Source organism: Gymnoscopelus braueri, assembly GCF_963280865.1.
Source record: "Gymnoscopelus braueri genome assembly, chromosome: 18".
NCBI lineage: Eukaryota > Metazoa > Chordata > Actinopteri > Myctophiformes > Myctophidae > Gymnoscopelus > Gymnoscopelus braueri.
The window spans coordinates 1,207,979-1,235,603 of NC_137618.1; the positions used below are offsets into that span (position 1 = coordinate 1,207,979).

The 27,625-nt window shown below is 42.1% G+C and overlaps 1 protein-coding gene across 1 annotated transcript in view; it reads right to left on the bottom strand.

Annotated features, from left to right (window-relative positions):
• LOC308105811 (low-density lipoprotein receptor-related protein 1B-like) overlaps positions 1-27,625 on the bottom strand; it is a gene marked incomplete at its 3' end in the record, with an annotated part of 706,266 nt that overhangs the window by 511,070 nt on the left and 167,571 nt on the right. Inside the window, 1 exon segment of the mRNA XM_080456736.1 lies at positions 21,568-21,705. Within this exon segment, the coding sequence (XP_080312862.1) occupies positions 21,568-21,705 (138 nt within the window).

A 27,625-nucleotide genomic window follows, 5' to 3' on the forward strand; every position in this document is an offset into this window, starting at 1 on the left:
TAAGCCCATATATGGGCTCAATATTGTGACGTCAAACATATTCATGGCTTGTCCCTTTTATGCCCATATATGGAGATCTAGACAGTGGTTAGCATGGGTTCCCCATGTTAAGCCCATATATGGGCTCAATATTGTGACGTCAGACATAATGTGTCATATGTGACATCATCATGGCACCATATTAGGTGGGTGACAGAGAGAGAGAGACACAGACACACAGAGAGAATCAGCATTTGGTGCCCTCTGTTCCAATAAACAGCGACCTAACGGTCGCAACAACAACTTTGGCATTTTTACAATCTTCAAGATGTATAGAAAACATATGTTGATGTTCCCCACCTGAAATAGTGACACACATATATTATGGTATGGTTGCTATAGAGAATTTCCACAAATGCAAAAAAGACAATGCAACATCAACCTAAGGTCATAAATGTACATTATTCTGAGACAAATGTCAAATTATTCTGTTTTATTTTGGAATGAGGCATTGAGGGAGATGACTAGTGACATAAGAGGAACCTTTTTGGAACATTAATACTCAAAATAAATGCCCAAATGTAGGCAAATCAATAGGCTTTTTCAAACTGTTAATATGAATGTTTTAGGTTCTTGATACACATCTCCCAGCCTTAGTTAGGATCAGAATGGTGTGGCTGCTCACAAAAAAGGATCACATTATATGCTACCCCAGAAAGAACGCATCAAAAGGTAGGAATGTGATTTTTGGAAGCTACTTAGCTCCAGCCAAACAATGCTAATTATTTAGCAACAGGCCTGTGACAGATCACAGGACACCAGTCTGAGTGTCATGTACCTATACAGTATATTATACAGGAGAATTGATAACCTTGCATTTACCTGCATTTGTTATATGTTGCTATTGTAGGAATGAGGAGGGCCTATTTGTACACTCTGAGTTACATATATGCAGTGTGAGGTTTTAAAGTTCTAACTGGAGAACTGACATGGGTGTGGTGATGTTTGTCTGTAGTATGAAGGTAGGCTACAGAACCATAGATACACTCCGAGGCACAAGCAGGTGGGATTCTGAAATGGCTGCATTGATAGAGGGGGACAGATAATGAGCAAAGTGAATGTCAGGGAGATTTTGCAGCTCCATTTCCTATGCGTGCCATTTCTCCAACAAGCTATACGTTTTAATGAAGTTATCCCATCCTCTTTCCTGGTTCCATAGATCCTGCACTATGATCTTTGCACGAGATGTGAAAGGAGTCATATAGCCCAGAGGATCATAATGGCTTGCCACTATTTGTTTTAAATGTTCCTCATTGTAGGCTGATGGTAAATAATGGACTTGTTCTTATAACTCAGTATGTCAGTAGAGCAGTTCCGTTGGAGGCCTAATGTTAGCTCCTTGGGGTCTCCTCCATTCTCTGATAGCCACGGTTCACTTTTCGGATCTGGTGAGAGATGGTTTATTGCAGCTGTGTCATTGCTAGCCCATTATCTGATGTCAAACCCACCATCAGCAAGTAGGGGTCTCATTTTTGTCAATTAGGGACTTGGCTTTGTGAGATGAAGGGGAATTTTAAAGGCAATTATCAACATAAGAACTATGTTGGACAGAGTTAAGGATATCCTCATTACATTATGTTTTTGCCATTAGGGCCCTCTAAGCACAGCAACATTCCCACCAGAACATGGATAAGGGAAAAATCATCCAAGGCCTTAACATTACTAATGCGAATAATAGGGGAATTCAATAATGTGACAATTTCACTCTGAACTAGCAGCCTTGGCAGGCCATATCGTTCTTGAAGTGCTCAGAGAGCAGTGGAATATGGCTAAAAATAAGTGTGTAATATGCATATGTACATCATGTCTCCCTTTTCCCTTTTCCAAAAAAGTCTGTGCGATCAATGAATGATGAATTGTATATTCAATACAATACAGTCTGATATTCTGGTGTCAAAGATGGTACAGTTGGAACTGAATCCATACTTAATTCACTGGTATGCTTCCTTCCTTACGAACAGAGTACAGAGGGTGAAAGTGAACAAAACCCTCTCCTCAGCATTAACTACTAATGTTGGTGCTCCCCAGGGTTGTGTAAGCTCAGCTGTACTTTTCACCCTTTATACTGACAGCTGTCGTACTGAGGAATGTCTGTCTGAATGTCACACTGACAAACCAGACCAATACATTCTAAAGTACTCTGATGATACAGTCTTGATTTCTCTTTTGGATAGTTCCAGTGATCCTGGACTGCACCAACACAGAGTAAATAAGGTGGTGGAGTGGAGTGATAACAACGCTCTTATCATTAACACAAAACAGTCAGAAGAGATTGTTTTTGGTGCTCCACTAGAGATACACAGATCCCCCATTACTATTCATAGTGAACAGATCAACCAGGTATGTTCGTATACATACCTAGGAGTAGTAATAGACCACCTTTTGTCATGGAAAGACCAGATTGAATCAGTGGGTAAGAAGACAAAACAAAGAGTCTATTTCCTTCGCCGTCTGAGATCTTTTGGTGCTAGTAGACAGATTCTTCTTTTGTTTTTCACTTCTGTTATTATGAGTGTCCTGCAGTACTGTAGTACCACCTGGTATGGATGTCTGTCTGTAGCTTTAAAATCACAACTGCTGCAGCAACTGAACATTTGTTCAAAGATTGTTGGACAACCACTTCAGAGGCTCTATACATCCACGTATAATAACAGTATGATAAGGTTGGCAAGGAATATCACTTCAAACACTAGCCATGCTTTGTATGGAGAATATAGGTTGCTGCCTTCAGGAAGGAGATACAGTGTTCCTACATACAATAAGGTCAAACTGAAGAGGTCCTTTGTCCATCAGACGACATTGAGGCTTAATCAGGAGTTATAAGCCAGGGGTAGGCTGAGTGGTGCACATTGCTCTTGTCTTTGCATGTCTTTATGTATGTATTTTGTTGTTTTCTTGTGTCATGTCAAATGTGTGTACTGTTATATGTTGCATACATGGCTGTTGGGTCGCAAGACAAATTTCAGTGCAAACTGACAATAAAGTATTATCGTATTGTATCGATCCTGGGGGTAAGGTGGGGGGGTTAAGAAGCGGACTGGGTTGCTTAGCAACCACAGAACCGCCACTATCGGAGGAAGAGACTAAAAATGTTGCCAGTAGGCAAACCATGCGGGTACATAAACGATCACATAAGGACAATTTGTGCTCTAAAAAAACAAAAACATTTACTCCTGTAAGTTATTGTGATTTCGTATGAATTGTATGTACATGCTCAGATAAATAACATAATGTCTCCTCCCCTGAAAAACTTTTAAAATAAAAATAAAATAAAAAGATGGTCACAAAAAAAGCAGTGGAATATGGTCTTGCATGCTGAATCTGGCCAATTTGTTAGCACCTGAGTGCTGAAGATGGTCTCTAGTAGGATCTGATATTTATATTGTTCAGTAAGTTGGGGGTGAATATCTAGGAGGTTATCTAGAGCCATTTTCAGTAGGACAAATTCACTCTCTCGAACACTTTTGAACACAGGAAGTGATGACCTGGGTATCCCATTTGCAGAGGCTATGAACAGATCCATGGAATTGTAGGTTTGGACCTTGCTGTGAGTGAACAGATTGTGGCTGCTGGGATGACATGGCTTGAATTTGTGGCTGCTATAGTATGAATGAGGTGGCCACCATGTAAGGGTCCATTTGGCTCCATTTGTACAGCAGTGGCCAACGCAGTAGGCCTATCTATTTGTATACTGTATATATTATAATGGCGGTCCTGTATATTAATTTAATGACCTAAAAACTGTGATAAAACTGTGTAGACTTACACGTACAGTACACACATCTGGGAGTTAATTTAGCTTTCGTTTCGAATTGATCATCGTGTCAAGTTATTTGAATCAAACAGCACACTGAGATGAGCTGCCAACTTTAATGTAATTTGGACATTACATTGTTGCAAACCTAAAATACCATAACATCTGACATAATGGAATGTTTATTGAAATCGTCTCTATTTTTAATTGGCATGTAATGTCTATCTACCTGTAGTTTTGGGGGAAATTTGGGGGACTGACTACTGAAATTGCCTCCCCCCCCCCCCCAAAAAAAAAATAGAAAACCTATCCATGCACGGCCCCAGTTACTCTCTCTGCATGATGTATGTGTTCCAGAAGCAGGAGGTCTAGCATGTACAGTAGGCTGGCCTTTGTTTGCCTATATGTGAATCAATTCAACACCAGACTTTTTGCTATAGCCTTTATGGATGATTGTAATGATAAAATGTAATTATATAATGTATAGGCTAATTATAATACTATGTGTAAATATAATATATAGGCTAATTATGCTAATATGTTATATTATATGGCAGCCAAATATAGTAATTTATTCTATAATTATTCTATATTTATTAGTTTATTCATTATATATATTTTATGTTCTTCAATGTTGATGTATCCTTCAATGGCACTTACTAAACAGTCTCACTTACTAAACAGTCACACACATGTAAAACATAAGTTGGCCAGAGGCGGCGCTTCGAAATTCTACACACACCTGTAATTACATGAGTTGGCCAGAGGGGGCGATCTCAAATGTAAAAATGCCTCCTTCTTAGGACCATCCCAATTTCAACACCAGGCATGGTAAAATGGCACCCTCTATCTGTTGCAGTGGTCATCCTTATAAGGACCATGATTTTGGTCCTAACTTGTCCACCGGTCCTAATATGGAAGCTCTTTTTACTGGTAAAGGTCCTAAGTAGGTAACAAATACGAGAACACACACACACACACACACACACACACACAGGTTGCCTAAAACTTCTTGGCCTCAATCATACAACACATCTAACCCCTGTTCATTGTGCTAGGGTTGGATGGCTCAGGGTTGAGGACAGAGTACAGCTACTTACTATGGGCCTGGTCTACAAGATACACCACAACATTAAGATACCCATGTACCTGTCCAAATACTTCAAAAAGGTAAATGAAGTCCACAATCACAACACCAGAGGCAGCTCCACGGATCATGTTCAACCCAGATTTGGCACAAACAAGGGAATGAACTCTTTCTCATGCTATACAACAAAAAAGTGGAATGCCCTACCAAAAGGAGTAAAGGAGTGTAAAACCCTACTCACTTTCAAAACTGCCCTAAAATAACTCCTTCAGGAGACTGACATTCCAAACTGGGCCCTGTCAAAGTGTTAACCTAAACTCAAACTGTCTATTGTACATATTTCTTGTTTTTCATACCAGTAACCTGTAAGCTGATTGTATGATGTTCTGCATAGCAGTGTATATCTGTCTGTTTTCTTAAATGTCATCATGATGTGAGTGCGTAGGGATCTCATTTTAAATAAGCCGTTGTGCTTTTATGAGCGATCCAGTTTAGAGGACCTTGTAATGTGAACTGTACACACACACACACACACACACACACACACACACACACACACACACACACACACACACACACACACACACACACACACACACACACACACACACACACACACACACACACACACACACACACACACACACACACACACACACACACACACACACACTTCTTTGTGTGATCATCTTCACAGTGATGTTACATTAGAGTGCAGAATGTCGGAATGTTAAAGATAGAAGTGAAAGATGACACTTGACAAATAGCAGAGAGCAGGATTTGGATCAACAATATCTCAGTGTATATACAGTCAGGCATATGGCATGAAGAGTGGAGAAGCAAACATTTTTAATGAAAAAGAGAGGAAAAAAACACAGCGGAAAGCTCATTTTCCACAAATACATCCATTCACATGGGACTACACATATCATAGGGTTATTCTTTGTTACAGGTATAAGGGCATATTACAGTACTCTAGGTAAACAGCGGAATCTTTACTGGCGAGGGAGTGCGCGGTCCGTTAAAATGACTGACACGGACGATTAGGAGGAGATTAAAATGGCTATAATGCTGTGGTAATAATTACATTATTATACCCCAGCTCCCACTGTTGAGCTAATCCACCACAATAGGGTTTAAAAGAGTCTTTTTTTTCCCCTGGATTTCCCGGCCTCTTTGTATCAGATGTTATTGGCAGAAAGAGAGGGAAATATGTATTTTTTGATTTGCGTTGTTAATGAGGATACTACACGCACATGGGTTGTTAATGAGGATATACTGAATACACGCACATGGGGGGCAGGTGTGGGGGGTGGGGTGGTTGGGGGGTCTGCTTAGTTTGCAGAACCCAGATACTGTCATGGGCAGAAACCTGGTGCAGTAAGTCCAAAACAGTTACTGTTATCTGTCGTTTTACATTTTAACGACTTTAACCATTATCTTATACTTTGGCTATTCAAAAATAGCAGATATACATGAGCTTGTAAAAATATATAATCATGAAGATATTTGAATATATATATTTTTAAAGCGAACATTTTTAACTCAAATCTTTGCTTCTGGGGGATTCTACAACTTTCTTCTAAATTCTAAACGTTATTTAAAACTTATGTTGTTATAATCAGTGGTTCTCAAACTTTTTCACGTCAAGGACCCCAAAATTATATGTATTTGGCCGCGGACCCCCATCTCAATTTCTTTTGTTCCAGGGACCCCCCAGAAGCAAAGATTTGAGTCAAAAATGTTCGCTTAAATATAAGTAATATGTATTCCAATATTTGCACAACGTTTCAGATTTTTTCAAAAATAGTCAAAGTATAAACAAATGGTTAAAGTGGTTACACAGATGCGTTCCCGGTTTTAATGGGTTAAAGATGTAGTGTTGTTGTTAGTAGGAATAAACACAGAAGCACCCGGGAGGAAGTGGACTAAGAAAGAGGAGGAGCAAAACCGACTTCCTGTTAGAAAAAGGATCTGTTAAAAAGGATCCTCCAAAACCGACTTCCTGTTCAAACAGATTGCTTTTGCTTTACAAAAATATTTTTGGAAATGCTCGTGGTCGCGTCTCGATGCGCCGCGTTGTGAACTTGTAGATCAGCTATTTTCGCTAAACAGGACATTCAATAAAACATGAAACGTTGAAATATGGAGATACAAGGTTTCTGCCTGACAGCAAAGATACGGGCGGCTATTAGCCCAGCAGCGTTATAACACACACACACACACACACACACACACACACACACACACACACACACACACACACACACACACACACACACACACACACACACACACACACACACACACACACACACACACACACACACACACACACACACACACACACACTGAATCACTTCCTGGAGCAGCAACACTATATGACCATGAGAGAATAAATCATCTCATTATGCAAACAAGCAGCTATCACTGTGTTAAATGTTCAGTGTTGGCACCGGGCCCGCCCAGCCCTCATTACTCATTTAGCAGCTCTAAATGAAGCCTTCACCCCCTCCGGCCACCATCCCTCCTTCATAAAACATGACCCCCCCCCCCCACCCCCCCCCAGCTTATCACAGACAGGATGTTTCCATTAGTTTTTATTTTTATTTCGTTTTGACTTTTTATGTCAACCCTTTTTCTCCCCAATGTAGTCGTTATGCTAATTAATTCCCCCCCCTGCTGCTGTATCCTACTGACTCACCTACCAGTGAGGAGCCCCCACCGAGAGGACGTAGAGCCTATACGTCCTACTCCTCCCGCCCAACACTCCCTGTCGACAGGCTCCGCCCCCTGAGCCCGTAGAAGGACATGCAGTGACACATATCACCCTCCAGCTCCTCCCCCCCCGTTTCCCTCCCCACGGGAGACAAAGCCGGCGTTTCTACTTCAAGTTTAGCTTCAATTCAATTTGGAAGTGGGTTTGCTATAGCCTGGTAAACACCCCCTCCCTCCGGAAATCTCATGCATTGCATTGCATTTGGTTTCAGGAAGGAGGGTCTGGGATTGCTCACAGAGTAAAGCTGCCCGAACCGCTGCGCATACGAACCAATCAGCGGCTGCTAGGGGCGGGATCATCCAATCACCTGCCTAGTAGCTTGAAAAAATAAAACTCCGTCTGTCATCGATTCTGCGCCCGGAGTCTCAGATGCAATACGCTGTGAAACAAAATGTGTGTCGCAAGCTTCTTTCATTTGACGGAGTGAGGTTAGGTTTGCTAGTTTAGTTTAGTATATATATTTTTCTTATAATATGGGGTATTTTTTTTCTTATAATATGGGGTATTTTTTTTCTTATAATATGGGGTATTTTTTTTCTTATAATATGGGTATTTCTTTTCTTATAATATGGGGTATTTTTTTTTTTATAATATGGGTATTTGCCAGGGGGTTAGATTCCCAACATTTAGAAGAATAGTGACAATAAAAGGATCTATAAGCTCACAACGCATTGCATCGTGACACACCAGAAGGTCAAAATTGTATTTCTCCCCAGAGCAAGCAGGGGCTGGGCTCAATTAGCTGAGTGGTAAAACACAGTTCAATCCAGAGAAGAACAGGAAAGTAACAAACAACATTACAAGTTAACCCTGTAAGACCCGGATATATTTCTACTTGCAAACAAAAAAAAAAAAACCTTTCAGATGGTCTTGTAGGAGTACTTAGGAGAGGAAAATATAATGTTTTTTTATTTTTTATGTTTTGGTAAGTTTTTATGCAAATGTTTCCATATGGAAACGTTGGGTCCATCAGGTAGCAAAATTTCCTATAGGCCATTTTTAAGGATAACATGGCAAATGTGTAATTACTTAACTAAAACAACTTAAGGATTCATTTATATGGTTTATTATTTGGCCTAAGATCAATTATGAATAATATTTGGCCTCAGAACAGTATACATTATGAATAATAACACCAATAAGCCATATTTTTAAATCAATTTTATTAAAAGAACAACAAAATAAAAACTCTCTGAACGAATCCAGCCATGGTCGGAGTTTCCAGAGTTTGTCCTTCTTGTCCTTCTCTGGCACGGTCAAGTTGTCAACCAGATGTAACGAGGTCAACAAAGACTGAAATCGGTTGCGTGGCATCACATCAGCTACAGCTGCGTTTCGTGTGTCTGCTTCCCAGTACATCCGGCATCCATTCATTGGAGAAAGGCCCATTCTCAGATACATCCCCAACATTTGCTCAATTTCTTTTGGACTTGTGCTGACTGATGTTCCTTTTGTTTGAAGGCTGTAAATGTTTGTGTTCGTTGTGAGAGAGTCAATCATGTCTTTGGACACAAACTGGCGGAAGTACTGCAGTGGTGTTTGGAGAGAACTCATATCTTCAGAGGTCAGAGGTGGGCCAGAAAAGTCTGTATTAGGGCTGACGAAGTCCTTCTTCAGCCACTGATATCTTGAATCACGGCGCTGACCGGGTTTGGTCAGTTGGGGCGGCTGAATGTCTGCTGGGCGGTCAGTGGGTTCACTGGGTGGTTCACTGGGTGGTTGGTTTTCTTTGGACCCCATGCCACAGTCCTCTTCATCTGAATCTTCATCGGTCTCATTGATGTCTATGTCGACATCACTCTCTCCGTTCATCACGATATCCAGAACATCCCTTGCTGAGAAGCTAGGCCCTTTCTGTTGTTGTGGCATTCTGAAATAAAATAAAGACATTCCATTAGTACATTTAGTAGTGCTTAGTGATGATGAAACAACATTTCACAAGTCATACAATACTGTCTGGCAAACCTATTGTGTGATGATGATCGCCCCTAAGTGGGCATCATTCCATTGCCCCTAAGTACCCACCACACCTTGAATGAATAATAATGAACAACCCCCACAACCCCCAACAAGTACCACAGTGGTCCCACTGTCCTTGTAGTATTGAAAGCAAATTAAACATACTGAGAAATAACAAGGGAATATATTGGTTAAACTATGGTTGAATATGTATTGTTTAGGGGGAGAGAGAAAGTTTGGGTGGACATTTTCTGAGGCTTACTGCTCAAAGCAAACAATTCAGTTTTTGTGAACAAAGGAACCAGCTTGTATGGTTCTGACTGTTAAAACAATGGTTACAAATATCATTGGAAATTAGAAATTCAAGTAAAAATGCACATATAGCCTACTCTCTCTCACTGTTTCTCTCTCATATATATATATATATATATATATATATATATATATATATATATATATATATATATATATATATATATATATATATATATATATATATATATATATATATATAGAGTAATGCTAAGTGGGGGAAATACACATATAACTGTTTAAATCTATTGTGAAAACTATATATAAGGCTGAACAGTAGCAGGTGAACATTAGGCCTGCCCTTGTATTTTTTGCAACCAAGAGGGCCCAACGATTCCAAAAAGACACAAGTATGAATCAAGCTCTAATTTAAATTTGGGACATATATTTCACAATAATAACATATGTACATGTTCTAGACATTGTAATGTTCACCAAAACAAATATTACAGGCATATTACTTACGTTTTTGTGAGGAATATCTTCCAGAGAAAAAAGAGATCTGTTCCAACAGAGATTTTTCCAGTTGTGATGATTCCCCGCTCTGTGGGGGGTATTTATATGCAAATATCCTGGCCAATGGCATTGTAAGACTAAACAATAGGACCTAATGAGGATTTAGAGGTGAAAAAATAACAGAAAAAAAAAAGATTTAAACATCTTTCTTTATAAAATATAATTGTTTCCAAAAGGGATCACTGGGTCTTAGAGGGTTAAACACATACATAAAGCTTACAACGAGGGATGGCCAATAGGAACCATTAACTCAGAGCATGGACATTGCTATGCTTCCAGGCTGATCAATTCCTTTCATAAATGTTGGCATGACGTTCAGTGCATCTGTTACAGTGCATGTGGTAAATCAGTCCGATGGGGCATACAATGTACAATAAACAAGTACAGTACAATGTTATAATATGTGCACGTCAGCAATACCACCTACTATGAACCGTTTCAAAACTCTGTTCTTTCACATTTACAGTAAACCAGTTTTGATGAGTCATCATCGTATACAGGAGCATCATCGTTTAATTTACATCTCTTAGTGCTTCCAAGATAAAGAGCTTTTACATTTCTGTCATTTCACTTTACCACATATTAGCATACTCTACGCGCATTCGCACGCACGCACACGCACACACACACACACACACACACACACACACACACACACACACAGTGTGTGAGGTGATAAACCCAACTAGACTGGACTAGCAGCTGCTAGCCCAGGTTTTTATGGGTATTGTTTAAAACGCTCTCTATTCAGCTGCTGTCACTGGACATTTCACTTTGTCCTTTTGCCAACATGATGAACAGTAAAGTCTGATTTATAACCCAGTTGTGCATCGTGTGTCTCACATCGTAAAATACAGCCGATCCTGACCCGTCGAGAGCTTGTAGATCGGCATTTTTTTGTGGAAGATACCTACCAGTGGTGGAAAAAGTACTCAAATGTTTTACGTAAGTAAAAGTATCAATACTGAAATGTAGAAGTACTCTGGTACAAAAGTAAAAGTCCGGAATTAAAAATGTACTTGAGTAAAAGTACAAAATGATTGGTATCAAAATGTACTTACAGTACCAAAAGTAAAATGTTTGACAATAGCAGATCTACAAGCTCAAAAGCTTGTAGATCGACTATTTTCAAATAGCCTAGGTATAAAATAAGTGGTTAATGTATGTTTTATAATGTAATCATTTATATCTGCAAAGTAACTAGTAACTAAAGTTTTCAAATAATTGTAGTGGAGTAAAAGTACAATATTTTTCTCTGAGATGTAGTGTAGTAAAAGTATAGACAATTGGAAATCTCTAGTAAAGTAAAAGTACCTCAAAATTGTACTTGAGTACAGTACTTGAGTACATGTACTTAGTTGCTTTCCACCACGGATGACTACTAAGTATAAATATGGAGTAACACTGCTAAGCTTGAAAGAAAGAAAGAAAGAAAGAAAGAAAGAAAATGAAACCTTTTTAATTGAGTTGTTGATTGCTGTGTCTCATGATATAACTCATTATCTCATAATTAAAACTAAATTGAAGGACAGTCCGTTTTGAAAGCTCCTTAGATGAGATGCGACTGTAAAATAAATGTGTGTAAACAAACATTAATTGACACAACACTGATGATAGGGCTGTCAAACACGTCTATGAAGCTATTTATGAAATCTATGAAAACATTTAATCTGCAACACAATTTTATACTGTCTGCAGGGGTCTTCAACAGGGGGTCGAGGACTCAGAGTTACTAAAGGGGGGCCACCAAATCTTTGAGAGATAGGATATTTTTTTTTACATTAACCCCTTCGACCTTAGAATCCCTATTCTGAGGGGAACATTAGCCGAAACTATAGCCGATCTACAAGCTCACAAGGCCTTGCCCTGCGAGGCATTGTGAGCTTGTAGATCGGCTATTTTCGGCAAAGAGGTTTGGTGTAGAAGGAAAAAAGAGCAGATCAAGTACAGAGCCAACGATTGAAGTATTGAGGATTTAAGTGAAATAAACGGAAACAAAACTTTAGTTCACACACAACACTGATGAAATCTATGAAAAGGTTTAATCTGCAACACAATTTTATACAATATGTAGAAGGGTCCCTCCTTCATCTCTCTCTCAGCTAGGAGGTCCCTACTTCATCTCTCTCTCAGCTAAGGGGTCCCTGCTTCATCTCTCTCTCAGCTAAGGGGTCCCTGCTTCATCTCTCTCTCAGCTAAGGGGGTCCCTGCTTCATCTCTCTCTCAGCTAAGGGGTCCCTGCTTCATCTCTCTCTCAGCTAAGGGGTCCCTGCTTCATCTCTCTCTCAGCTAAGGGGTCCCTGCTTCATATCTCTCTCAGCTAAGGGGTCCCTGCTTCATCTCTCTCTCAGCTAAGGGGGTCCCTGCTTCATCTCTCTCTCAGCTAAGGGGGTCCCTCCTTCATCTCTCTCTCAGCTAAGGGGGTCCCTCCTTCATCTCTCTCTCAGCTAAGGGGGTCCCTGCTTCATCTCTCTCACAGCTAAGGGGGTCCCTGCTTCATCTCTCTCTCAGCTAAGGGGGTCCCTGCTTCATCTCTCTCTCAGCTAAGGGGGTCCCTGCTTCATCTCTCTCTCAGCTAAGGGGTCCCTGCTTCATCTCTCTCTCAGCTAAGGGGTCCCTGCTTCATCATCTGTCTCTCAGCTAAGGGGTCCCTGCTTCATCTCTCTCAGCTAAGGGGTCCCTGCTTCATCTGTCTCTCATCTAAGGGGTCCCTGCTTCATCTCTCTCAGCTAAGGGGTCCCTGCTTCATCTGTCTCTCAGCTAAGGGGTCCCTGCTTCATCTCTCTCAGCTAAGGGGTCCCTGCTTCATCTCTCTCTCAGCTAAGGGGTCCCTGCTTCATCTCTCTCTCAGCTAAGGGGTCCCTGCTTCATCTCTCTCTCTCTCTCTATCTCTCTCTCATCTCTCTCTCAGCTAAGGGGTCCTTGTTTCATCTCTCTCTCAGCTAAGGGGTCCTTGTTTCATCTCTCTCTCATCTAGGGGGTCCCTGCTTCATCTCTCTCTCAGCTAAGGGGGTCCCTGCTTCATCTCTCTCTCAGCTAAGGGGGTCCCTGCTTCATCTCTCTCTCAGCTAAGGGGTCCCTGCTTCATCTCTCTCTCAGCTAGGGGGTCCCTGCTTCATCTCTCTCTCAGCTAAGGGGTCCCTGCTTCATCTCTCTCTCAGCTAGGGGGTCCCTGCTTCATCTCTCTCTCAGCTAGGGGGTCCTTGTTTCATCTCTCTCTCAGCTAAGGGGGTCCCTGCTCTCTGCCCACTAAGCTTACAGTGACCTCTCTGCCCACTAAGCTTACAGCGACCTCTCTGCCCACTAAGCTTACAGTGACCTCTCTGCCCCCACTAAGCTTACAGACGACCTCTCTGCCCACTAAGAGCAGACCTCTCTGCCCACTACAGCGACCTCTCTGCCCACTAAGCTTACAGCGACCTCTCTGCCCACTAAGCTTACAGTGACCTCTCTGCCCCCACTAAGCTTACAGACGACCTCTCTGCCCACTAAGAGCAGACCTCTCTGCCCACTACAGCGACCTCTCTGCCCACTAAGCTTACAGCGACCTCTCTGCCCACTAAGCTTACAGCGACCTCTCTGCCCACTAAGCTTACAGCGACCTCTCTGCCCACTACAGCGACCTCTCTGCCCACTAAGCTTACAGTGACCTCTCTGCCCACTAAGCTTACAGTGACCTCTCTGCCCACTAAGCTTACAGTGACCTCTCTGCCCACTAAGCTCACAGCGACCTCTCTGCCCACTACAGCGACCTCTCTGCCCACTAAGCTTACAGTGACCTCTCTGCCCACTAAGCTTACAGTGACCTCTCTGCCCACTAAGCTTACAGTGACCTCTCTGCCCACTAAGCTTACAGTGACCTCTCTGCCCACTAAGCTTACAGTGACCTCTCTGCCCACTAAGCTTACAGTGACCTCTCTGCCCACTAAGCTTACAGACGACCTCTCTGCCCCCACTAAGCTTACAGCGACCTCTCTGCCCACTAAGCTTACAGTGACCTCTCTGCCCACAAAGCTCACAGCGACCTCTCTGCCCACTAAGCTCACAGCGACCTCTCTGCCCACTAAGCTTACAGTGACCTCTCTGCCCACTAGGCTTACAGCGACCTCTCTGCCCACTAAGCTTACAGTGACCTCTCTGCCCACTAAGCTTACAGCGACCTCTCTGCCCACTACAGCGACCTCTCTGCCCACTAAGCTTACAGCGACCTCTCTGCCCACTACAGCGACCTCTCTGCCCACTAAGCTTACAGCGACCTCTCTGCCCACTAAGCTTACAGCGACCTCTCTGCCCACTACAGCGACCTCTCTGCCCACTAAGCTTACAGCGACCTCTCTGCCCACTACAGCGACCTCTCTGCCCACTAAGCTTACAGTGACCTCTCTGCCCACTAAGCTTACAGCGACCTCTCTGCCCACTAGGCTTACAGCGGGCCATAAGAGCAGGGCTTGGTGTGTTGGAGGAGAGGAGACACTGGTTGGTTGTCTACATCAGCGGTTCTTAACCTGTGGGTCGGGTCCCCACTGGTGGAGGTTGAGGATATTGCAAGTGGCCCCCCAAATAATTGTGCAAAAGATTTTAATGAATATAATTAAATTAAAATTATGTAAAAAAACGTTCATGGTATTTCGTCTTTAAAACCTTGACAAGTATACGTTTTAATTGTGATACAGATAAATAATGACTTAAAGTATCCTAGTATTACCCTATGGCTGTTCACTATCATGAAAAGGGACATGGGAGCCCCTCCTCGCTCAAAGCTGTATAGCAGATCTACAAGCTTGTAGCGCGGCACTCTGTGCTACAAGCTTGTAGATCTGCTATTTTTTTTTTAATCGTGAAAAATCTTGAAAATCTTTGAATATAAATATATATTTTTTAAGTGAACATTTGTAACTCAAATCTTTGCTTCTGGGGATTCTACAAATGTCTTCTAAATCCTAACAGGTTTTTTCTTATTTCTAAACTTACGTTGCTATAATATCAGTGGTTCTCAAACCTTTTTTCATGTCAAGGAAAAAAAATAGCAGATCTACAAGCTCAGAGTGGCACCAGTGCCGCACTATAAGCTTGTATGTCTGCTATTTTTTGAATAGCCAAAGAAATCTTAAAATGAATGAATGATGGCCTAAATGATGAAGTTGTTTTGATATTGTGATGATTGGGCATTTTTGTCTCCCCAGCTAACTGTTTGTAATGGTATTTTGTTTGGTCAGTTAAGGTGTGCATTATGTATTAGGGACTGTTCCCCCCCCCCCCCCCCCCGCCAAAATATTTTTCCCTGACCCCCCCTGAGTGACTGCAGGAAAATGCATGACCCCCCCAAACAACAATAAACCATATATTTTTTATATTCACACCTACAGTAGGCAGGAGAATATAAAACGAATGCTGATCGTTTATTAAAGGCGAATTAGTGTCCGTCGGGGCCCGGGGGTCCATTTGGTTCCATTAAGTGCCCTCCTGGGGTTACAAAAACACCCCAAACCAAAGAGAGAATGAGCAACAATTTTTCATATTATATGTAACGGAAATGTTTCATATCTGCATGACTGCATCACATAACCAAAGTAGACAAAATAGTTAAAGAGGCCAAGTAACCACAGAGTGCAAAGACAGAGTGTTACATAGCCTACAGTCAGACAACCCAAAATGTGACACTCTGACAACCACAATAAAGTGATCAAATACTGGCATGAAATGTGAGACACAAAAAATAATCCAACCTATTTAAAAACTAGCTGGCTCTCTTGAGCGCACGCACGCACGCACACACACACACACACACACACACACACACACACACACACACACACACACACACACACACACACACACACACACACACACACACACACACACACACACACACACACACACACACACACACACACACACACACAATTCTAATTAATAAGTACTGATAAACGTGCCACGTTTCTCTGATCGGTACCTCACACTGTGTTAATTTTAGTTTTTTTTACATGATGGAGAAGTGTTCAGCTGGCAGCTAGGGGAGACATTAATTCACGTGAGGTGATGAATAGAGTCTGGTTATGTTTTTAAATGTTTCATTCTTAATTTTACAATGTCTCTGCTAGAACTAGTTCCCGCCGGTCCCTCTCAATAAAAACACATGGTCACTCGACCACAAATTCTCTCTCTCTCTCTCTCTCTCACACATCAGAGACTAGAAAGAAATCAGGCTTGGAGACGTGAGGCTAATAAAAACAAGACAAACATTTATGTGCCCGAGCAATGTGATTTTTTCCAGCCCAATGACTTTCAAAATCGCCCAATCTGGCAACACTGTCTCTCTCCTGTTCACTGCGTCCGGGTTTGGTGGGACTTGAACAGAAGTGGGAGATACCAAGTCAAGTCACCACACAGGGTTAAGTTGATATAGATATAATAGGGGAGCACAAACACGTATGAAGGAAAAAATCTTAAATTCAAATTTCAACAATTTAAAGTTGCATAACCGCCCCGAAAGCCAAAATAAAAAAGCATGCCCCCCCCCCCCCCCATGCTCAAAAAATATGTTGGATGCCCCCCCCCCCCCCCCTGCATTCCAACCTTTGAAAAATAACACACAGTCCCTACGTATTGTTTCTACTGATTGATCTGCATGTGATCACTTCTGCTGTGAGGATGTTATGGCATCATGTGATGTATTTATTCATCATCGGTCAGAATGATTAGAATTCCATCCCACAGCCATACTTAAAGTGTGACTAATCACCCTGATTGTCAGACGCTGTTGAAGACCCATGCTGTGTCCAAACGTGGCGGACGGCGGTCATCCTCTGTTGCCTCGCTCAACAATACATGGATTATTCTTTTCACCTGAAGACGGAGAGCCTCAGTATTTTCTCCCTACAGTCTGCATCGCCACAAGCAGCCCTTCTGTACTGCAGTGGTGTAAAGTAACTAAGTACATTTACAAATTTGAGGTACTTTTACTTTACTGGAGTATTTCCATTTTTCTATACTTTTACTAGATTTAGATTATTATTACAAAACATACATTAACCACTTCAGCCCTATATACATTTCGGCCATTTGAAAATAGCAAATCTACAAGCTCGCGATGCGACGCATTGCGAGCTTGCAGATCGGCTATTTTCAAATGATTTGTATTAGGAAACTTGTGAAATGGGACATTCTAGAGAGTGCTCGTGCTTTCTACTTTTGATACTTTAAGTACATTTTGATACCAATACTTTTGTACTTTTACTCAAGCAAATTTTGAATTCCGGACTTTTGCTTGTAAGAGAGTACTTCTACATTGAAGTATTGATACTTTTACTTAAGTAAGACATGTTTGTACTTTTTCCACCACTATTTTTTTTCACCTGAAAACAAAGAGCCTCAGTATTTTCTCCCTAAAGTCTGCATCACCACAAGCATGCTGGGGGCTCCACATTGAAACATTTGACCACTTTTTTCTCTCTACCCCCCCCCCCCCTCTCTCTCTCTCTGAGCTCCACAGTTCTTACAGGAGCTGAGGTCCATAGATATTGATAACCTGTCATCACTGTCGGGTGGAGACCATGTACTATTATGTCCAAAACCCTTACTTTTCAGGACAGGGAAAACATAACCTGTGTTCCAATGGATCCAATGTAGTTACAACAAGCTCTTGATGATACTTTTCATTGTTTCAATATGTTATAGGAACCCACAGACACACCAGAGTACTTGCTTTAAAAAATACTTATAGCATTCAAAAGTACAAATTGCAAAGTACGAAAAATATAAATAATAGTGAAAATAGCCAATCTACAAGCTCACAATGTGTCGTTGTGAGCTTGTAGATTGGCTATTCTCACTATATTTGACATACAGCTTAATAAAAGGAGAATTCCGCCCGAAATTCCATACCTCCATAACGGATCAGCCACAAAACCTGTAACTGTGGGCCTTGCTTTAACACATTGAATGCCAGAGTCATTTCAGATTTTTTTGCTGTTTTATGCCAGAGATTTTTCATTGAGAAAAAAAAAGTACTCAGGAGCCGAGATACATAATTTTTAAGTTTTAAGTTAACAAGGTAGTGGATGGGAGTCTAAATCTTAAAAAAATCATATCTCCTTGGTCTTTGGGTCAAAAAAAAAAAAAAAAAAGTAAAATGTTTTTTTTCAAAAAACGCATATATGCGTTCTTGGCACACAAGTGATGGATTCAAAAGAACGCCAAGAACGCATTTATGCGTTCTTGGCATTCAATGTAAATGGTGCATTTTAATAGCTTTTTTGTATTTGTTTCTGGAGAGATCTGATGTCTACGGTGAGAGAACTCTATGCAACCTGTTGTTCTTGAACGCGCTCCACCGTAAACCGCGCTTTGGCGGCACTTCCGGTCAGGCGCCGGAAGTGTCGGGCGAAATGTTCCTTTAAGTCATGGGTTTTCAACCAGTGGTCCGGGGACCACCAGTGGTCCGGGGACCACCAGTGGTCCATGGGGCGGTACCAGGGGGTCCCCAGCTAAATGAGTTAACATAGCGTCACAATCATTTTAACCACTTAGCTTTGGCTATTCAAAAATAGCAGATATACAAGCTCATAGCGCGGCACCGAGTGCCGTGCTATGAGCTTGTAGATCTGCTATTTTAGAAAAATCACGAAAATGTGTGCATATCTTTGAATATCTATATATTTTTAAAGCAAACATTTCTAACTCAAATCTTTGCTTCCTGGGGGTCCCTGGCACAAAACATTTTCAGATGGGGGTCCACGGCCAAAAGTATATCAATTTAGGGGGTCCTTGAGATGAAAAAGGTTGAAAACCACAGCTTTAAGTGGTTCATTTCATGGTTCATAATTCATTCATTTCCTAGAAGTGCAGTGGAGTCAGAAGTACAATATTTGTCTTTAAAACGCAGTGAAGTGATATGAAGTCATGAGTATCCACAAATACACAAATACTTTAGTAAAGTAATTAAGTAAAGTACAGAATACTCAAAAAGTACAGTACTCGAGTACTTCACCAGTTACCAGTTCGATGCACGATGGAGATGATGGATCTATTTTGTGTAAATAATAGATAGCCATATATATCTGTGTTGCTCAAGGACACTTAAGTATGGATGGAGCGAAGTTATAGAGCTGAATCCAACCAGTTACAACAAGGGTTCCCAAACCTTTCAGGCCGCGACCCCCCAAAATAATCAATAATCAATTTGAACTGCAGGCCCCCCAACCTGACAAGCACTTGGTAGTGTAGGCATTACATTTAGTTTGACTCGGTTCCACAGACAAATATTGTGAAAATGACAGATCTACAAGCCTCGCATTGTGAGGCCAATTTGGTATTAAAAAGGTCTTAAACATGATTCAATTGTAAGTAAATGTGCAGATACCCATACACTTATACTGTATGTTGGTGTGTTTACTGTTGAGTGAGAAAACAATGTTGCACATTAAGCTAATCATCTGAGGACCGCCCAAAATAATTTAGGGACCCCCTGGGGGTCCGACCCCCAGTTTGAGAACCACTGACTTACAGGCTGGTTCCTCTAACTATCAAGGCTGTGACTGTCAAACACGGTTAAAATCCTGAGTGTTAATTTAACTACAGACTGAGAGTATGCAAAAAAAACTCCACCGGAATTTTGCATTGCACCACCTGCCCAAAAAGATTTACAAACCCACCAAACAAAGAATGAATCAAAACTCCATTCATTTAATGGGTGATAGATACCCTAAAGAAAAAACCATACATTTAAATGATCCATTTTAAAACTCAAACAGACTTATATCACACTGTTATAATGTCCACCCACTTGGGAGATCAATATTAATTTAATCTCTGTGAATCTCCTCTCCCAGGCAGCCGACCAAGGTCAATTCATCAATGCAAAAGCATTATTGTATTGGAGCTCCGACATTCTCAGCCCTGGTGCCAATGCACACAAAGTTGGACTCGTTCCAACAGCATAAGCTAAGGAGGCCAAGGTACACCATCCCACACCACGCACGTGCACGCACGTGCACGCACGTGCACACACACACACGCCCCCACACACACACACACACACACACACACACACACACGCCCCCAAACACACACACACACACACACACACACGCCCCCACACACACACACACACAAACACGCACACACACACACACGCACACACACACACATACACGCAGACACACACACAAGCCGAAACAAGCAGACAGGTCTATGAAAACGAGCCAATAAAGAAGAAGCGACTGGTTGCATGATAGCAAAATGACTTGGTACAGCATCACAATCAGTTGAACCACTTTGAGTCCATATTATGGTACATTGGCTATTTGAAAATAGCCGATCTACAAGTTCACAACACGTGGCGATACGTAGATCGGCTATTTAAAATAAATCTTTAAAAACATGTTAAAAAAAAAGGATGAAATGCACAAATCTTGTATGGGGGTCCTGGCACAAAATATTCTCAGATGTGGGTCTGAAGCCACATATCACTGACGATGATACTACACTTTAGATTGGGACCCCAAATAAATTTAAATGTTTGAGACCCTGGCATATCTTTTCGAATGGTTGTCCGTGGGCTAATATGTGTCAATTGTGGGGGTCCCTGACACGAAACAGTTTGAGAACCACTGCTGCAATAGAACAGTGGTTCTCAAACTTTTTCATGTCAAGGACCCCCCAAATTGACACTATTAGCCCGTGGACCCCCATTTGAAAAGAAATGCCAGGGACCCCCATAAGAGAAGATTCTTTATACGGCTCTAGCAGTGATTCTCAACCATTTTAATTCAAGGACCCCCAGTTTGACATGCATTAGGGCTACGGACCCCCATTTAATGGCATTGCTATCTCTGGGACCCCAATTTATATTGTAAAATCAATGTCAATTTTACTCAGAGTACAGATGGGTCTGTACACTCTCAGAGTTACAGACCCATAAGGGTCCATTTAGTTCCTAACTATCCTTCATTTAGCTGGGGACCCCCTGGAACTCCCTCAAGGACCCCTGGGGGTCCCAGGACCCCACTTTGAGAACACTGCTGCAACAGAATACATGCTGGCTTCTAATGGAATCCAAATGAGTGAAATAGGCCGTGCATGGCGGCTGAGAAGTTGAATCCGTGGCGGTTCTCCTCCTACCTCGACAGTGGACCCCTTCATCGTAGCCGTCGTCACAGTCTCGGGCCCCGTTGCACAGCTTGTTGAAGTGGATGCACTTCCTCGTCCCGATGCACTGTATGTGATTGAGGGGACACCTGATCACCACCTCCCTCACACCTGGAAACAGAGAAACAAACAGGTAAAGAGATTAATATGGTTGGACTATAATAACTAAAGTAAAAGACAAGCTTGGTGATGCATCAATCAGCTTGTTGAGGTTCAGGTACACAGACTTGCCCGAGTTTAGTGTGTGTGGGTAATCCCTCTCAAGACAGATTCAGCAGAATGTGTCAGCACCACTGCCCTAAACATGTAGTGTTGTTGGAGGTAGAAATCAGTTAGACATTTTTGATTTAGTCTTAGTCTTATGAATAACACATCATTTAGTTTTAGTCCAATTTTAGTCATCTGAAATTGTTTTGTCTTAGTCGACTAAATATAACAAATATTTTTAGTCTTAGTCTTTTAGTCTTAGTAAGCAAAACAAACAATGGTAGGTATAAACACAGAAGCACCCAGATCCTGTTTCTACACAAAAAAAGAAGATGCCCCCCCCCCCCCCCCCCCCCCACACACACACACACAAAGGGGAAAATATATATTTTTCCTCTTTATTTTACTGAATGGGTTCCCAGATTGATGTGTGGGTGAAATAGTCTCTCTCTCTCTCTCTCTCTCTCTCTCTCTCTCTCTCTCTCTCTCTCTCTCTCTCTCTCTCTCTCTCTCTCTCTCTCTCTCTCTCTCTCTCTCTCTCTCTCTCTCTGATCAAGCTCTGGTCTGTGTAATGAGCTGAAGTTCACACAGTTGTGTTGGAGGTTAATGCATGTTTTACTAAAAATAACTTGAACAGTGAAGAACATGACGTGCTGCCAACCACTACCCTCACTTCCTGGTTACAGCAGTGACATCATGCATATGTCTTAAAGGTGTACCCTCACTTCCTGGTTACAGCAGTGACATCATGCATATGTCTTAAAGGTGTACCCTCACTTCCTGGTTACAGCAGTGACATCATGCATATGTCTTAAAGGTGTACCCTCACTTCCTGGTTACAGCAGTGACATCATGCATGTGTCTTAAAGGTGTAACCTCACTTCCTGGTTACAGCAGTGACATCATCATTGATTCGACTACTTCTCGGACTGGGGCCCATGACCCACCTCTCTCCCACTCACTTTGCCAGCCTAGGCTGGCTCAGGGTGGAAGACAGGGTTAAACAACTAAAAATGGGACTGGTCTTCAAAATTGTAAATGCAGATTTGCCCGAAATGCCCCCCATACCCGCATATCTGTCAAAATACCTCCAAAAAGTTAGTGACACCCACAGTCATGAAACTAGAGGGAGCGTAAACAACAATCTGGTACCACCCACCCATAAAACAAACATGGGAAAATTCTCTTTCTACAGCACAGCCACCAAGGTATGGAATAATCTAACCCCATCCCTCAAAAAATGCAGTTCGCTGGGCTCATTCAAAACAGCCCTAAAAACTCATCTTTCTGGAGGCCATAAGAGGAGGTAGTACCAGTTTCCTGGTAGACAGACGACCCCCCTCCCCTTTTTTGTATATATTTTTATTTTTTCATGCTTTTTTTTGTACATAGTGGTATTTTTTCTCTGTATTTTTATGTTGATTTTTGAACTGTTTGGTTGCTACTATATATGTCTATGAAATTAATTCAAGTACCCCAACGGAAACAAGTCCGCAAGGACTTTTTTTGTCTGACCTTTTAGACAAAAGTATTATAAATGTAACTGTGTTGTTTTACATTCTTTTGCCTAATAAAATTTTCAATCAATCAATCAATCATGCATGTGTCTTAAAGGTGTACACACTACGGTCTGATGTCACACAACACCAGAAAACTGCTGCCCAACAACTGTGGTCAGTCATGATCTCCATTCAGTATAATGTATATAGAAGTGGCTCAAACTTTCTTTCCTCAGGACAACCCCTGTAAATAACTTTTTCATCCATGGCACCCTGATTTACATTGTTACTTTATACGGTATATACACCTTACATTTATGTCATATATTACCCTACATAATGTAAATCTAAGATACAGTGGGCTCTATTTTGCGAGTCCAGTACCAGGTCTTATGTCTTAACTTAAGAGCTGGAGGCGTGGCCAATGCTTTTTGGCCAATCAAAATAGCAAAAAATCATTGGCCACGCCTCCAGGTCTTAAGTTAAGTCATAAGACCTGGTACTTAACACACAAAATAGGGCCCAGTATGTCACCATGGAAACTTTAATTTCCATAAGGACAGATTGAACATAACTTCATACATTTAACCACTTTAACCCCAGCATCCTAGCCTGGTAAACCCTCCCTCCGGAAATCTCATTTCTATTTGATTCCAGGAGTGAGTCTGGCATGATCGCCCATTCTGCAATAGTGGCTGTGGGCTGGAGTTGGGCGGGAGTAATACCGTTGACTGACAACCCCTTCAGCCAATGATCGTTGTTCCCCTTCAGCCAATTGCAGTGCATTTTTACCACCTCCGCGACTAATGTGAAGCAACGGGACTTTTGACATGGCCATGCCCAAAATAGGTTGCCTTATTCGGATACATGCGTGTCACTGCCCGCCCCTGCCGGTTCTCTGAATTTTTATTTTTAAATAGGCTCTGTCATGATTAATTGACCACATATATGAAGTTAAACAACTAAATTCTATCCAAACGATATCTTATAAGTAAATTCCGTGCCTCAAAAAAGAAGTTTGAGAGCTTTTTGAAGTTCTAAAATAGCGGAGAAAACTGCCCACAGAAACAATGGCTGCCGTTCGTGTTTGGTCGGCTGCACTCAGGCTGCACTCGGGTCCATTCGGGCTCACTCGAACTCGCCACCTGATTGGCCAACTTTTGCTGTCAATCACAGAACGATGAGCGACGACGCTGATAGTCTCGGTTTTTTGGTAATGCACTAGAAACGCCCATACAAGCCTTCAGGCCAGACTCACTCCTGGAATCAAATAGAAATGAGATTTCCGGAGGGAGGGTTTACCAGGCTACCAGCATCCCTGTTCTGAGAGAAACATTCTCCAAAAATAGCCGATCTACAAGCTCACAACTGCATCACGTTGCGATGCGTTGTGAGCTTGTAGATCGGCTATTTTTGGCGGATATTGGTGTCGAATATTATCAAAGTATTCTGCGGCACCACTGGACTTGCGTCACGGCACCCTAGGGTGCCATCGTACACCCACTTTGAGAAACATTGGTATATAGGCATAATCCACAACAACCTGAACTGTATATATAGGAGAATGAAAATGCATTAAGAATTCATGAACGTGAAGAAAAGTGGCTTCGTGCACATTATGTGGGGAAAGAAAAAAAAAGAGCTTCATCAACATGAAACACAAATAAGCATATTTCATTATCATCAACATTTCCTGCACGTGAAATCATTTTTTCCCCCTCCATCCCCCCATATTGTTAATGTCTTCTTCTCCAAAGTGCTGATTCTCACAGACCTTCCTCCTCCTATACACAGGAATGAGATGTATGCACACACACACATGCACATGTATTTACACTTCAGAGCATTGTTCTTTATACACACAACAGATGTTCAGCGCTCGCGCTCTGCTAAGCCTCGCCGGTACGAGGGAGGCCCGCCCGCCCGCCGTAACAAACTGCCCGTAGCTCTCCCTCCCCCCGACCGAGCAGAACGGCAGCGAGCAGCTGGTTAAGGATTCATGAGGCACATAGGTGACCGCTTCCTCCCCCCCCCGCCCCCGCCCCCTTTGTCGTCCATGTGGCGGCCGGCCGGGCGAGAGAGAGAGAGAGAGAGAGAGAGAGCACATAAAACACATCTGACCAACGCGCCAGAACTGTAAATGTGTCACATCGCCACCTCCGCTACATCGGTATCAATTACCCAAACGCCACACCGCCGCCACTTAACGTGGGGAGATTTATCGATGGCCACCCCCACGTGACGGGGATGTGTTACGACGAATCCCCAAGTGTGTCTGCCCCCTTCCCCCCCCCCCCCCCCACACACACACACACATAAGAACTGGCATCCGTAGGCCCACTCACTCGGACCCGGTCGATTACTTATTCACAGCATCCATTTATACTTCATAAGGTAAGATGATGCCCCAATTAGGACGGCTATTACACCCAGGGCTGACGTTCCCCACTGATTTAACCCCTTACGACCGGGAACGCATCTGTGTCATGTTTTAGATGCCTTTGGGCTATTCAAAAATAGCAGATATACAAGCTCATAGCGCGGCACTGAGTTCCTCGCTACGAGCTTGCATATCTGCGATTTTTTGAAAAATCGTGAAAATGTGTGCAAATACGTGAATATATGTTTTTAAACATTTTTAACTCAAATCTTTGCTTCTGGGGGATTCTACAAATGTCTTCTAAATCCTAACAGTTTTTTTGAAAAAACTTATGTTGCTATAATCAGTGGTTCTCAAACTTTTTTCATATCAAGGACCACCCAAAATGTTGTTCCAGGGACCCCCCAGAAGCAAAGATTTGAGTTAAAAATGTTCCCTAAAAAAAAAAATATATATATATTCAAAGATTTGCACAAACTTTCCAGATTCTTAAACAAAATAGCAGATCTACAAGCTCATAGCGCGGCACTCGGTGCCGCGCTATGAGCTTGTATATCTGCTATTTTCGAATAGCCAAAGAAATCTAAAAATGACACAGCTGCGTTCCCGGTCTGAAGGGGTTAAAGTGGGTCTTTTGTGGTCCATGGTGGGGAAGTGGACACAATAATGACTCATTTTCAGGCCAGAGCTTCTCCTCTCCTCTCCTGTCGAGCTGCTTTTTATTGCCTTAAAAAGGATGGCAGCGGCGTCTCATTCTTTAATGTCTTATTGCTTGGCGTACGTCTCTCCCGAAAGCTCCAAGGATACTCTATATTTTACAACGTATTTAGGGGGAGAAGTTAAATAGAAGTGACTTCGTCTGGGAAAGAGTTCATATTTCATATACACATGAGCAGCAGCAGCTCTAGCTTAACCTGCCAGGCTCATGTTGTTTCATCCAAAGCGTTTCCTTATCTCACACTGTATGGGATTTCTTCTAGATGTATATATGCGTTGTTGCTGTTTTGTTTATCAGGTTAGCAGGTTTTGGGAAGACATTGGGCCTCCCTTCACAGGTGTTACCAACAACACTAATGAAGGCTCTGTTCCATTCTGGTTCAAACAGAGTCAGGGTGCTTCCAAATACATGATGGAAGCATGTTTGTTATTGTTTGTTTCACCCCAATTCTGCTTCACTGCCTGAAAAGGTCACATACACTTGAACCCAGTGTTGCCAGATTGTGCGAGAGAAACAAGGTCTATGAAAACAAGCCCAAAATAAGCTACTATAGGGCCAGCTAGGTCATTGTCTAATGTTGTTTTAAGAGTAGAGGTTCTCAAACATTTTCATGTCAAGGACCCTCAAATGAATATGTATTTGGCCACGGACCCCCATCTGAAAATATTTCATGCCAGGGAGGACCCCCATACACGATTTGTGTTGTAAAATGTTTCATTCCAGATTTGAATAGTTTTTTCTCCAGCTTGTATATCGGCTATTTTAAAATAGCTGATGTATAATATGGTTCAAATTGTTAAACTGAAGCGAGAGCAAATAAGCAACTAGAAACAAGCCCCTAAAAAGCGTCCCATATTTGCAAGCGACTTTACCGGAAAACTAGCCCAAAGTCGCTTACAATAAGCAGACATGGCAACACTGCTTGAGCCCCAGCGCTACGGTTCAAGCAGAGGTTGAGAAAAACAAGTTACAAAAATATGAGTCCAACAACCAGTGGGTCTCAAATGTGGTCCAGGGACCCTCATGGGTCCTTGAGAGGGTTCCACATGGACCCTAACGGGTGTGTTATGGGGGTCCTTCAAATTAAAAAGTGTGAGAACTATGTGCTACACTAAATGGAACAGAGACTAAATTGGTATAATTGGTGAAGTGGCAATCTTCTTTCTTCCCTGTTAGATTGCACACTTCTGTGTAAGAAACAGTCCTTGGCAATCAGCTTGACGCACA